The sequence below is a fragment of the Nicotiana attenuata genome, unplaced genomic scaffold (assembly GCF_001879085.1).
Source record: "Nicotiana attenuata strain UT unplaced genomic scaffold, NIATTr2, whole genome shotgun sequence".
Lineage (NCBI taxonomy): Eukaryota > Viridiplantae > Streptophyta > Magnoliopsida > Solanales > Solanaceae > Nicotiana > Nicotiana attenuata.
This window is the reverse complement of record NW_017671941.1, coordinates 110098-124793: the sequence shown is the minus strand read 5'-3', so window position 1 is coordinate 124793 and position 14696 is coordinate 110098. Positions and strand designations below refer to the sequence as shown.

Below are 14696 nucleotides of genomic sequence, written 5' to 3'. Positions count from 1 at the left end.
CTTTGAAAGGTTATTAGCCTAGTTCAGTGCGATCAGAATCGGCTTGAGGTCTGAGGATGAATTCAAATGTGAATATGGGCTCTATATCAGGCCAGATGTGTTCATTTCAATAATGCGCTCTCTATGGAAGAGTAGTCAGGATGTTATTTCGTCGTCAGTTATTTCATGTAATGATATATTGCACCGTGTGAGTTGTGAGACGGCTTGGTGAATTGCTTATGTGTTGAGGTTCCGCGTAGAGATGATGTTATATGAGCAAAATGGCTCTTAGGATTCAGATCGTATATCGCACCTCAGTTGTGCTTGAGTTCTGTAGCTTATAGCGCTATATGTCCCCTCAGGGGTGGTATTATGCACTTAGCGTGCTTATGACCGATATTGGGTACTTTGTTGTAATGAGCAATTTAGCTTGATGTGCATCTCCTTAGGTGAGAGTTATGTTATTTGGATCGGGTTGCGCGCTGCAACAGTGTGATGTTGAGTAGAGTTCCCCGTATCTATTTTTATGTGTGTTGTTTCCTCCTTTCCTGAGAGGAACTTAAGTTAGCTGTGTGCCCGCGTCGCATGCATGATTCGCGAGCGGGGTAATTGGATTTCCTTTTTTTTTCAGAGATCGTTTTCATTGTATCGCGTTCGAATTGGTAGCCTATTGGCACATTGTGGCATCATATGAGACTTCTAATTATGTCTGGGGTGGCTTATTGCCTGAGCAGTTCGTACTGGGTGAGACGAGATCATTGGATTTAGGATCAGTGCAATCCGACTATATGAAGTATATTAAGGAACTAAGACCATTATTTGGTTCAAAAAGAGGTGATGGTTCTTGTCAGGAGTATAGACCCAATGATTTGTTGATTCGGCAGTCGGTTATGAATTTCTACACATCTCTTCTATCATGGCGGTATTGTAAGAACTAGAGCAAGACCTATGTAGGTCATGAGGTGCAATGAGAGCATCAGATTCGTTGAATTTCGATTAATTTGATCAGAGAATGTTATTGTGGCCCTGTGAGTAAAGTGGTGCAAGTTGTGAATTCAGCTAAGGTATGCAGTCATGTTTCGGTGCTGCGTGTAGTTATTGATACGGTGAGCGTATGTTGGAACAAGCCTGGCAGAGAATTCCGGATGTTGGAATTGGGCTCTAAGGCTTATTTGCTTGAATAAAAAGAAATATCTTCAGAATTGATCGAGCTAATGTGCTCAACTGAGTTGTGGTAGCACGGGAAGGTGCAGGAGGTGTTAAACAGTGATTTCAGACTACTTCAGCGTAGTTCTCAGCACGTTCGAGGACGAACGTATGTTTAAGTGGGAGAGAATGTAACGACCCGACCGGTCGTTTTGAGCTCTAGCGCGTCGTTCAACAGTCTGAGGCCATGAGCAACTTCATTTCAGGTATTATGACTTGTACGCGTGGTCGGAATTGGATTTCGGGAAGTTCGGAGTTGATCATTTGGAAAGAGAATTATCATTTCTGAAGCTTAAAGTTGAAAGAATTAACTAGGATTGGATTTTTGAGTAAACGACCTTGGAATCGGGATCTGAAGGTTCCAGCAGGTTCGTATGATGATTTTGGACTTGGGCGTATGCCCGGTTCGGGTTTTGGATAATCCGGGAGCGTTTTGGCGCCTATTGTGGAAGTTAGCATTTTGGAAGAAATTTCATAAGTCTGGGTTGAAGAGCATTTCAGTGTTATCAATGTCCGTTTGGAATTCCGAGTCAGGGAGTAGCTCCGTATGGTGATTCTGGAGTTGGGAGCGCGATCGGAAGTGAATTCGGAGGTCCGTGGGTCATTTTGGAGTCATTTGGCTAAAGATAGAAATTTGAAGGTTTTCGAGAAGTTTGACCGGAAGTGGACATTTTGATATCGGGGTCGGAATCCGATTTCGGAAGTTGGAGTAGATCTGTAATGTCGAATATGACTTGTGCGCAAAATTTGAAGTCAATCGGACGTGATTTGATAGGTTTAAGCATCGAGAGTAGAAGTTTGAAGTTCTAAAGTTCATAAAGCTTGGATTGGAGGTCGATTCGTGGTTTTAGCGTTGTTTGATATGATTTGAGGCCTCAAACAAGTCCATAACGTGTTTTGGGACAGGTTGGTATGATTGATTGGGGTCTCGGGGGGCCTCGGGTGGATTCCGGGTGGTTAACGGATCGAAAATGGAATTTTGGAAAATGCTGAAGTTGCTGGTATCTGGTATGACCGCACCTGCGAGGGTTTGGCCGTAGGTGCGGAGCCGCAGAAGCGGCTAGGACGGCGCAGATGCGGTTTGGGCAAAGGGAAGCTGGGACCGCAGATGCGGTCGTTTGGCCGCAGAAGCGGGACCGCATCTGCGGGAAGGGTAGCGCAGAAGCGGAAAAAGGGGGGCCTGGAGGAAACAGCAGAAGTGAAAGGTTGGCCCCCACCTGCGGAACCGCAGAAGCGGTCATAGGACCGCGGGTGCGGAAAGTGCTGGAGGCAGTGGTTCTTTTAAAAATCAGGGGTTTGGTCATTTGCCCCTATTTTCATTTGGTGTGGGCGATTTTGGAGAGCTTCAAGTGGGATTTTTCATCATCAACGATAAGGTAAGCTAACCCCATCCATCTTGAGTTAAATACATCGATTATGTATAGATTTTAGCATGTAAATTGGTAGAAATTTGGGGTTTTGGTAGAAAGACCTAGAAATTGATATTCTTGGAATTTGACCACGATTTTGGGTATGGAATTAAGAGAAAATCATATATTTGAATTCATGGAGTCATGGGTAAGCTTAATCTTCAAAAATATTCGGAATCCGGGCGCGTGGGCCCGAGGGAATTTTTGTCAACCTTTCAATCGGGGTTAGGAATTGTTATAAATTGGATTAATATGAGTAGTTTATCGTATATTAATGAATTTGCATAATCATTGGCTAGTTTTGGGAGTATTTAGCATCGATTCAAGTCTTCGGAAGGGCGTGGAATGCCGGTTATGGATCTTCGGAGCGAGGTGAGTCTCCTTTCTAACCTTGTAAGAGGGAATTGTCCTCATAGGTGAATTAATTGGTTATGTGCTCCTATTTGTGGGTGCTACGTACGCACGAGGTGACGAGAGTCCGTGCATAGCTACTAATATGTGTAAGTCCGGGTAGTCTAGGACCCAGAAAGCATGCTATATTTGGAAAATCTGTGATCTTATTGACAATTGAATTTCTTAAATCCTATCGAATTGGTAAATGAATTTCTAAGAAGATTAAACTTCATTTTCTTGAATTGTTAAAAGAGAATTTGTCTTTTCCTTGGATAATTGTTCCCTGATAAATTCAGGATTGACTGATTGTCGTGTTTATTTATATTTGACCGCGTCGCATGTATGATTCGCGAGCGGAGTAATAGATGCATCTATGGTTCGGGCCGCTCGACCCTCGACAATGCACATTTTAAATATTGTTGGATCGGGCCGTACGACCTCGGCATGAGTTGCGCATGCTTGTATTGCTTGCTTTGATATTTGTTGATACTAATATCTGCTCTCCCGACTTGAGAGAATTTGTTAATCAATGGATTATGAATTCAGAGATTTTTAATAAAGAGGAACTTTTACCTGTTTAGTAATTTACTTGAATCTACTATTGTTCTTAATAAATCCGTGAGTCATCGCATTAATAATTATATTACTGGACCTTTAGTAAGTGTCGAAGTTGCCATCTCGTCTCTACTTCTTCGAGATTAGGCAGGATACTTACTGAGTACACATTGTTTTTGTACTCATACTACACTTCTGTGCATTTTTGTTGCACAGGCACATGCGCCACTAATGGCTTAGCAGGCGTAGCAGCATGGTTGACACGGAGACTAGGTGAGCTGTATTTCCTCGAGGCGACCGCACCTAGTATAGTCTCTCTCAGGATTCTATTTATTTTCTGTCCAATTGTATTCCGGACAGCTGTTGTACTTTATTCGATTTTTCTTAGAAATAGCTCATGCACTTGTGACACCGGGTTCTGGGGATGTCTATGGGTTTATTCAGAAACTTTAAAAAGCTGTCAAATGTTTCATTATTTATTCAGTGGAATTTATTATGTATTGTTTAAATGTATAAAAGAAGTGGTTTCGAAAATTATTTAAACAAGAATTTGATTAAGTATTTTGGGTTGGCTTGCCTGACAGTGGTGTCCGGCGCCATCACGATCATTAGTGGAATTTGGGTCGTGACAATGGACCCGGATCAGTATTTTGACGATCCCGTTGGGTCCGTATCGTGATTTGGGACTTGGGCGTCTAACTTGATTTAACATGATTTGTCGAAAACTAGCAATTTGAAGGTTTAAAGAATTCCTAAGTTTGACCGTATATTGACTTTGTTGCTTCCGGTACGGATTTCGGTTCCGGAACTTGGTATCGGTTTATTTCAATATTTATGACTTTTTCTGCAAATTTTGGTGCAAACGGAGTTGATTTGACGTGATTCGGACGCTCGGTTGTTAAATTGAAAGTTCTTAATTTTCTTTGAAAATTTCATTCGTTTTGGTGTCCGATTCGTAGTTCTAGGTGTTATTTTAGTATTTTGATCACGCGAGCGAGTTCGTATGATGTTATTACACTTGTATGCATTTTTAGTTTAGATTCCGAGGTGCTCGGGTGAGTTTCGAATAGGCTACGAAGTGATTTTTGGACTAAGGCTATTGCTGGTTTTTTAGTCTGCTGAGCTGGTATATCCTTCTTCGCGATCGCGAAAATACTCCCGCGATCGCGAAGAGTAATTTGGGCTGGGGTGGATTCTCCTCTATGTGAATGCGAGGCTGTGGACGCGAACACGAAGCATGATTCCATGATTAAATGCTACTTGCCCTGCTTGTCTTACTTGTACATTTTAATTGTCATATAGTTGGCTTGTCTTATTGTTTTGAATTAATTGTAGCATTCCTTAATTTGGTATGGGGTTCCATTATTGCTATGCTGTCGTACTCTTTAATCGTAGAGATTCTTATGAATTGAGTTGTTGGACTGATTTTATATTGCTATGGTGGAATAAGGGAGGATTTTGATATTTATACCACGGAATCGAGTTGCACGCTGCAACGGATTGTATATATGATTATGATATTGATATGGTGGAATAACGGAGGATTTTGATATTTATACGGTGGGATCAAGCTGCACGTCGCAACAGATTTTATATGTTATTCCTGATATTGATATGGTGAAATAAGGGAGAATTACGTTTGTACGGTGGGATCGGGTTGCGCGCCGCAAAGAAATTGTGTGTGTTGTACTCATTGTTGTATTGACTTAGCTTTCAGTATTTTCATATGAGATTCTGAGGACTGATATTTTTGGATTTATTGAATTTCGAGGATTTAGTTGTTTTCATTAGATTATTGTTTTACCGTTATTTCCTGTTTTCCTTTCCTATTATTATTGTACTGCGTACATGTTATTATAGGTGACCCACCTTATGTGACGACCCAAAGGGTCATCACCGTATTTCTCCCTTTCTCCGCGCTTCCGAGGCCTTGGAAACCTCACTTTTAGTTGCCTCGATTTGCGTGCGCATTCCGAGCTCGAAGCCGGAAAATCTTTATGTTAAAATATGTGAATTCTGTGAAAAATTTGAAGAATTTTAATATTAATATTGATATAGTTGACTTTGGTCAACATTTTGGGTAAACGGACCCGGACCCGCGATGTGACCGTCCCGGGAGGTCCGTAGAAAAATATGGGACTCGGGCATGTGCCCGGAGTCGAAATCCGAGGTCCAGAACCCGGGTAAAAGAATTTTTCTGTTAAATTATTTTCTGAAATTATTCAGGAAAAATGGAAATGAAAATGAGTTAGAAAATATAGGTATCGGGCTCGTATTTTGGTTCCGACGCCCGGTACAGGTCTTAAATATGCGTTAAGCGCTTTCTGTGAAATTTGGTCAAAATCGGACGTCGTTTGACGTGTTTCGGACCTAAATAGCTAAAGTTGGAAGTTTATGAACTTTGAAATGAAAATCATGAGTTTTGAGGTCTGATTCTTTGATTTTGATGTTATTTTCGCGATTTGATCTCTCGAGTAAGTTCGTAGGATGTTATTGAGTTAGCGTGTGTGATTGGTTAGGAGNGTTTGTTTCAGAGGATTAAGCTTCCCGAGTGGAAGTGGGAGAGGATTACCATGGATTTCGTTACTGGACTTCCGTTGACTCGGAAGAAGTTCGACTCGATATGGGTTATTGTTGATAGGCTGACCAAGTCAGCGCATTTCATTCCTGTAGCAGTCTTCTATTCATCCGAGAGGTTAGCTGAGATTTATATCCGGGAGATTGTTCGCCTTCATGGTGTGCCGGCATCTATCATTTCGGATCGGGGTACGCAGTTTACCTCGCATTTCTGGGGTGCAGTTTAGCGGGAGTTGGGCACCCAGGTTCAGTTGAGCACCGCGTTCCATCCTCAGACGGACGGCCAGTCCGAGAGGACTATTCAGATATTGGAGGATATGCTCCGAGCCTGTGTCATTGATTTCGGAGGCTCGTGGGACCAGTTCTTACCTTTAGCAGAGTTCGCCTACAACAACAGCTACCAGTCCAGCATTCAGATGGCTCCATATGAGGCGTTGTATGGTAGGCAATGTCGGTCTCCAGTCGGATGGTTTGAGCCGGGAGAGGCTCGGTTATTGGGTACAGATTTAGTTCAGGAGGCCTTGGATAAGGTCAAGATCATTCAGGACAGGCTTCGTTCGGCTCAGTCGCGGCAAAAGAGTTATGCGGATCGTAAGGTTCGAGATGTAGCTTTCATGGTTGGTGAGCGGGTCTTGCTCCGAGTGTCGCCTATGAAGGGCGTGATGAGATTTGGGAAGAAGGGCAAGCTTAGCCCTAGGTTCATTGGCCCATTTGAGATTCTCGATCGCGTGGGAGAGGTGGCCTGCAAACTTGCCTTTCCACCCAGCTTGTCAGCCGTGCATCCAGTATTTCATGTGTCCATGCTTCGGAGGTATCACGGCGATCCATCCCACGTGTTAGATTTCAGCACTGTCCAGTTGGACAAGGATCTGTCTTACGAGGAGGAGCCGGTAGCCATTCTAGACCGGCAGATTCGACAGTTGAGGTCAAAGAGTTTTTCATCAGTGCGTGTTCAGTGGAGAGGTCAGCCCCCTGAGGCATCGACCTGGGAGTCCGAGTCTGATATGCGGAGCCGTTACCCTCATCTATTTCCTGACTCAGGTACTTCTTTCTTTTGTCCGTTCGAGGACGAACGGTTGTTTTAGAGGTGGAGAATGTGATGACCCAAAGGGTCATCACCGTATTTCTCCCTTTCTCCGCGCTTCCGAGGCCTTGGAAACCTCACTTTTAGTTGCCTCGATTTGCATGCGCAGTCCGAGCGCGAAGCCGGAAAATCTTTATGTTAAAATATGTGAATTCTGTGAAAAATATGAAGAATTTTGATATTAATATTGATATAGTTGACTTTGGTCAACATTTGGGTAAACGGACCCGAACCCGCGATATGACGGTCCCGGGAGGTCCGTAGAAAAATATGGGACTCGGGCATGTGCCCGGAGTCGAAATCCGAGGTCCAGAACCCGGGTAAAAGAATTTTTCTGTTAAATTGTTTTCTGAAATTATTCAGGAAAAATGGAAATAAAAATGAGTTAGAAAATATAAATATCGGGCTCGTATTTTGGTTCCGACGCCCGGTACAGGTCTTAAATATGCGTTAAGCGCTTTCTGTGAAATTTGGTCGAAATCGGACGTCGTTTGACGTGTTCCGGACCTAAATAGCTAAAGTTGGAAGTTTATGAACTTTGAAATGAAAATTATGAGTTTTGAGGTTTGATTCTTTGATTTTGATGTTATTTTCGCGATTTGATCGCTCGAGTAAGTTCGTAGGATGTTATTGAGTTAGCGTGTGTGTTTTGTTGGGAGCCCCGAGGGCTCGGGAGTGATTTGGAGGTGGTTCGGGGTGGTTTTGCACTTAGAAAAAAAATCTGGTATTTTGCTGTTTGCTGGTATCTGGTACATTGCTCTATGCGATCGCATAGGAGCCTCCGCGATCGCATAGAGTAAATTTCAAGTTGCCCCGTTTGTTCTATGCGATCGCAATAACCCCAACGCGATCGCGTAGCTTTGTCCAGTCCTTCAATGCGATCGCAGCCCTTACCCCCGCGATCGCATAGCTTTAATCTGAGCAGCCCCATTTTTTTTCCTCTATGCAATCGCAGGTCCTCCCATGCGATCGCAGTGACCAGTCTTCTCTTACTCTATGCGATCGCATCCCTTGCTCCGCGATCGCATAGAACAATTTCGTCCAGTGATTTTTGATAAAAAAAAAACAGAACCTTCATTACGGGATTTTTCTCACTTTTTCACATGGGCTCTTCTCTTTCACACTCCATAGACGATTTTCAAGCTCCTCTTCCTCCATATCTCTTTGGGTAAGTATTCTTAACTTCATTATCTCCTAATCCTTTCATCTAAACACTAATTTCCTAGCCCTAAATCATGAATTCAAGGTAGAAAATGGGGGTTTTGGGTAGAACTAGGGCTTTGGGAATTTTGAGTGATTCAACCTCAATTTGGGGTCGAATCTTGAAACAAATTACATATTTGAACTCTTAGGGTTATGGGTGATTGGATTTTGGTCCGAGCCTCGAGTTTAGACCATGTGGGCCCGGTGTCGGATTTTGGTATTTTTGGAAGAATGATAGGAAATTCATTTCTAGGCTATGGGATTTTGTTGTTGAGCCTCAATTGATATTATTGAATTAATTATGCCTAGATATCATTGTTTCGGAGTTGGATACTAGAGGAAAGGCGGTATTGGAGAGTTGATTGCTATCTTTTGGACCGAGGTAAGTGTTTGATCGAACTTTGGCTTGAGGGAATAGGATTAGAATATTATTTGCTAATTGCTAAATGTTGAGTACGGTGTATAGGCATGGTGACGAGTATCTATACACCGGTGTCTAGCATGACCGTGGGTCCTTATTGTGCTTATTCTGGTTTTGTTGTGACTCTTCCTTGTTAAATTGGTGAACTCTATATAATGTGAAAAGTATGAGAAGGAATTTACGATTTTGTAAACTCTTTGGAGCATTGGCTCGAATGATAAAGCAACTATTGAGTAAGAAATGAAAGAAGGAGAAAGAGATGTGATCATTCCCTTGCTGGGCTGTTTACGTATATTGATTATCTCCCTCGCCGGGATGTGAAGGTTGTTGTTATTGTTCCCTTGCCGGGATTTGATTGTTTACTTGTGTTTTCCCTTGCCGGGATATCTATTACTTTTGTCTATCCCCTCGGCCCCCATTGTTTGTGATTGTTGTTTGGGTGAGGTTGAGTGATAAAGCACGATGGGTGATGCTGTGCACGATTGTTTTGATTATTATGCACGAAGGAACATTCCGTGCCATGTTTTGATTATTATGCACGAAGGAACATTCCGTGCCATGTTTTGATTATTATTGCACGAAGGAACATTCCGTGCCATGTTTTGATTATTATTGCACGAAGGAACATTCCGTGCCATGTTTCGATTAGTATTGCACGAAGGAACATTCTGTGTCATGTTTTGATTAGTAATGCACGAAGGGACATTCCGTGCCATGTTTTGATTATCACTCTCGTTGACTTTGTAGTTGTACCGTTTCATTCCTTATTTATTGACCTTGTATTCTAAATTGCTACAGCCCCTACAGCATGCTCCTCTCCCTCTTGACTTGCTAAATTTCTGTATTCTCTTTTATTGCGTGTATATATATATATATATATATTTGAACTGCACAGGTTTGTTTGGTAGTCCGGTCTAGCCTCGTCACTACTTCGCCGGGGTTAGGCCAGGCACTTACCAGCACATAGGGTCGGTTGTGCTGATACTACACTCTGTGCATCTTTTTACACAGATCCAGGTGTTGGGACAGCGGTTGAGTCGCAGTAGCATTCTGGAAGCGAGTTTCCAGTCCAGGGACATTCGAGGTAGCCTTGCTGACGTCCGCAGGCCCGGAGTCCTTTCTATTTTATTCAGTTTGTTATCGTTGCACCGTAGCAGACAGCTTTATGATTTTTTCAAACCTTGTATTTAGTATTCTCTAGACGTTCGTGAGTGTTGTGACACCAGTCTTGGGTAGAGGATTGTTAAACTTCCGCGTTTCTTTTAGTAAATTTTATTTGAGACTTCCGCTTTATTGTTAAACGTGTTATTAATGTTAATACTGTTGATGTTCGCTAAAAGAGGTAATTGATGATTGGCTTGCCTAGCTCCTATTAGTAGGCGCCATCACGACTCCCGAGGGTGGGAAAATCCGGGTCGTGATACCTTAGCCTCATCACTACTTCGTCGAGATTAGGCTTGGCATTTACAGAGTACATCGGGTCGGTTGTACTCATACTGCACTCTGCACTTCTTGTAAAGATTTTGGAGTCGGTCCTAGCGGCAGTCAGTAGATTGCTCGGATCCAGTGTTTGACAGGAGACTTGAGGTATAACTGCAATGCGTTCGCAGCCCTAAAGTACCCACCTACATTACTCTAGTTGTTTATTTCATTTCAGACAGTTATGTTTTCATTCAGAATTTTATTTGTAGTACTCTAGATGCTCGTGCACTCGTAACACCAGTTCTGGGATTGTATCTAGATATCACTGTTATTCTAGTTTATTTACTCTATTTCAGTTTATTCAGCTTATTGTTTTCATTTGATTTTAAATAGTTAAAAATGGCTAAAAACAATCTCTAACGTTGGCTTGCCTAGCAAGTGAAATGTTAGGCGCTATCACGGTCTCGAGGGTGGGGATTCCGGGTCGTGACACTTATTCTGGTGTTACTCTCGCCCAAGCACGCTTAACTTCGAAGTTCTAATGGTATCCAGTGCGTTAGTGCTGATATGATCCCACCTAATTTTTTATATTCAATTCTATTTCCTTTTAGAGACGTAATGTGTTGGCGTTTCACTGTGTTTTTAGGTCGCACAATTAATTTTAAGCATTCAACTAACTAATTAATTAATCATCCATGTTCCTAATCACATGACGCAATTGATAGAAGAATCTCTCATACTTTATGACAGGAAGGACTTTATAATTTAGGCAAGAACCAACTTAAATTTTTCCATATTAATTAATCATCCACATGGCTATTAAACTAATTAATGACAACGATGGAATCTCTCCTAGAAATTTCTTTTCTGGTTCAACCTCCTTAAAGAAATTCATTGTTGTGGGAGGAAAAGGAGCAAGACTCTGGGTGTGTTTCGTATAACCGAAAATATTTTCAAGAAAATGTTTTCTTGGAAAACAAGTAGTAATTTTATTTATTTTCCGATGTTTTATACGCAAATTAAGGAAAATGACTTCTCAAGAGTATTCATAAATAATTTAGATATAATAAACATGAAGCCATAAACTTTCAAACCAACAACCTTCCGAACCCACATTTTTCATAAACTTTCGAAACCGGGAATTTCGAACCAGTAAACTTTATAATTTATAAAGTTTTCACAATAGACAAAATTGTCATTTACCTATTTTTCCTAATATCTAGGACTTTGAAATCAACTAAAAGTTTATCTATTAAAACTTTCCATATTTGAATTATTATATAGGAATCCCTAATATATATATATATAGGATACTAAAATCAATTAAATCTTCCTTGTATAAATAGAAGTCCTAATTAGGACCAAATATAAATACTAATTTGACGTTGAAATAACTTTTAAAATTCAAATTTTAAGATTTTAATATCTCACCACTAACTATTACTTATTTGATTTGGATTCAAGTCTTTAAAGAAAAAAAAATTGAACAACTACTACAACTTTTTGTTTGACGAAAAGATCTTCTAAAATTTAAGCTAGATGAGGAATTTGTAATTTAATCATTATTCTAATATTTATAACTTAAAATCAAGTAAATTTGAATATTAGAAAGTCCTAATAAATCGGCTAAAATGTTACCTTATCTAAATCCTTTTTTAATTTGAACTAGGTAACAAAATTATAATAACTTACATGTAAATTTAAAATTTAAAATTAATTTAATTTTTATTTATTGAATCTTTTTATTTGAATTAAATAGAAATCTGAAGTTAGAACTTTAAAATAAATGATTTTAATTACCGAAACAAAACAACGGAGAGACTTCTGTAGCTGAGATACAATTATTTATACATCTCCTTCAAGTATATGAAATACAATGGCATAAAAATTAGAAGTAGCGGCTAGTAATTCAAAGTGTTCCAACGTTTTTCTATCAAATAAAGATGTAAGCACTTCATTAGCATGCATTTAAGGATTCTTCAAAATAATTTTTCTGTTTTATTTATGTTATTAATTTTGGGATAGAGAACAATTTGATTTATCTTACTTTTATTTACGTTATATTTTAAGAATTGAATATACTTTGATCTTTTCTTGAAAAAGTATTTATTTATTTTATCTTCTCGCCTAGGTCACTGTAATCAATATTTATTATTTTTCAAAAACTTACATTCCTCTTTAAATTTATTTTAATAATATTTTTTCTAAAATTATATTCTCATTAATATGGGTACACGCGCAGAGCGCATACCTTAATACTAGCATGAGGGTACGTGTTTTGCATGTGTGCCCCATTCTATATCTATATCTATACTATATTAAAAATACGAAGGCTCTTAGCGAAATGTCGTTCGCCTTTTTGATCCTTTAAAAATATATTTTATATTGGATATATTATCCTTTAACATATATAATCATCTTCAGAAACTTATACTTTTATTTTACTATTTAAATATAAGTTTTAAATAAATTAGTACTCAGTGAGATAGAATACACGCGCATCGCGCGTACCTTGAGGCTAGTATCTTATATACATTGTACGTCCCGACCGGTCGTTTTACTTTCTAGAACCCCGTTCCCCTAAATAAGACTTCTGTACTTGCTTTAACTGATTTATGACTTGGTGATGATTGGTTCGGGATTTGGAAGAGTTTGGGTTGAAATCGGAACACTTGGTTCCTTAAGGTTGGCTTAAAAGGCCAAGTTTGACTTCGGTCAACATTCTGAGTAAACGACCTCGAAATCGGGATTTAACGGTTCCAATAGGTTCGTATGATAATTTCGGATTTGGACATATGTCCAGAACGGGTTTTGGATGACCCGGGAACGTTTTGACGCCTAATAGTGAAAGTTAATTCCTTAAGGATTTTGAAGTTCTTTAAATTCGGTTAGGAGTGGGTTTTTGTGTTATTGAGTTCCGAACGAAATTCCGAGACTGAGAATAGTTCCGTAATGTCATTTAAGACTTGCACGCAAAATTTGGTGTCAATCCGAGTAGTGTAAGTGTGCTTCGTCACATTGGAAGTAAATCGAAGAACTTGAAGTCCATAAGTTTGAATCAATTGGTTTTAGGGTGTGATTCCTAGTTTTAATGTTGTTTTCGGCGTTTCGAGGGTTCGAGCGAGTCCGTTTTATTATTTCAAACTTGTGGGTGCGTTCGGGCGGGGCCCCTGGGGGCCCGAGCGTCAAACGGACGAGGCTCGAGCTAAGTTGAAAAATGTGAGAAGGAGCTGAAGCTCCAGGTTTCTGTCATAACCGTACCCGCGGTTGGCCAGCCGCAGATGCGAACCAGCAGAAGCGGCTAAGCCATCGCAGAGGCGGCCACGGGTGGCCAGCCCAGAAATTGCAGAAGCGGAACCGCAAAAGTGGTTGGCTTTCCGCAGAAGCGGCCCAGCCGGCCCAGTGGAGTTTCGCAGAAGCGGACACTTTTCCGCAGATGAGGTGGGCGCAGGTGCGGCCCAGGACCGCAGATGTGGAAAACACCGAAGGCAGTGACCTTAATTTATTACGGGAGTTAGACATTTTGGCTCATTTTTCACTCCATTGTAGATGATTTTTGAGCTTCTTGAGAGAGGTTCTTCACCAAGCTTTTAGAGGTAAGTAATTCCTACTATATGTGAGTTCAATACTTGAATTTTGGGTAGATTAACATGTATAGATTAGTGAAAATCATGGGATTAGAGTAAAACCTAGGTTTTTTATAAAAATAAGATTTAACCACGAAATTCGTTATGGAATGAAGTAAAAGTCATATATTCTTGATCCTTAGGTTGTGGGTAACAACTTCCTTAGGAACCTTACCTTTGGGGTTGGATAATCACTTTAATAGCTAGAATATGAATTTGTAAACCTATAATGATTGGTTTTTACACTATTTGAATAGTTTCAGATTGTGCGGCTCCGGTTTGAGAGTTTGAACGTGTTCTTGAGTTGGAAGTAGGCTCGAAACGAGGTAAGTATCTTTTCTAACCTTGTAAGAGGGAAATTTCCCCATAGGTGAACTTAATTAATATATGATTAATTGTGGGGGCTATGTACACAAGAAGTGACGAGAGTCCGTACGTAGCTACTATTCCTGTTATATCCGGGTAGTTCTAGACTTACACCATGCTTTGTGGATACCGTTATGTGATTTTAATTGTTTATTTGCATTGAATGGGACTAAGTTGAAGATGTTATGATTTGAAGGATTTCAAGTAAATATTTATTTTGGTAAGAATTGAGGAAAACATTAAGTTATATTTATACTTAACCGCGTCGCAAGTATATTCTGCGAGTGGGGTGATTATTTCGTCTACTCTCATGGGAGCGAGCCGTTCGCCTCGGCAGGATAGTAAATGTATATATATGGTTCGGGTCGTTAGACCCTCGGCGTTGTACAGTTTACTTTTATATTGGATCGGACCGAACGTCTCGGTGGTATTTGTGTGTGATAATAGAACCGGAA

General features: G+C 40.3%; 1 protein-coding gene across 1 annotated transcript in view; it reads left to right on the top strand.

Annotated features, from left to right (window-relative positions):
* LOC109210965 (acetyl-coenzyme A carboxylase carboxyl transferase subunit beta, chloroplastic-like) overlaps positions 1 to 14696 on the top strand; it is a 54935-nt gene that overhangs the window by 28670 nt on the left and 11569 nt on the right. The window contains exon 5 of the mRNA XM_019374448.1: positions 13531 to 13700. Coding sequence (XP_019229993.1) covers positions 13531 to 13700 — 170 coding nt within the window. The remainder of the gene's footprint in view (positions 1 to 13530; positions 13701 to 14696) is intronic.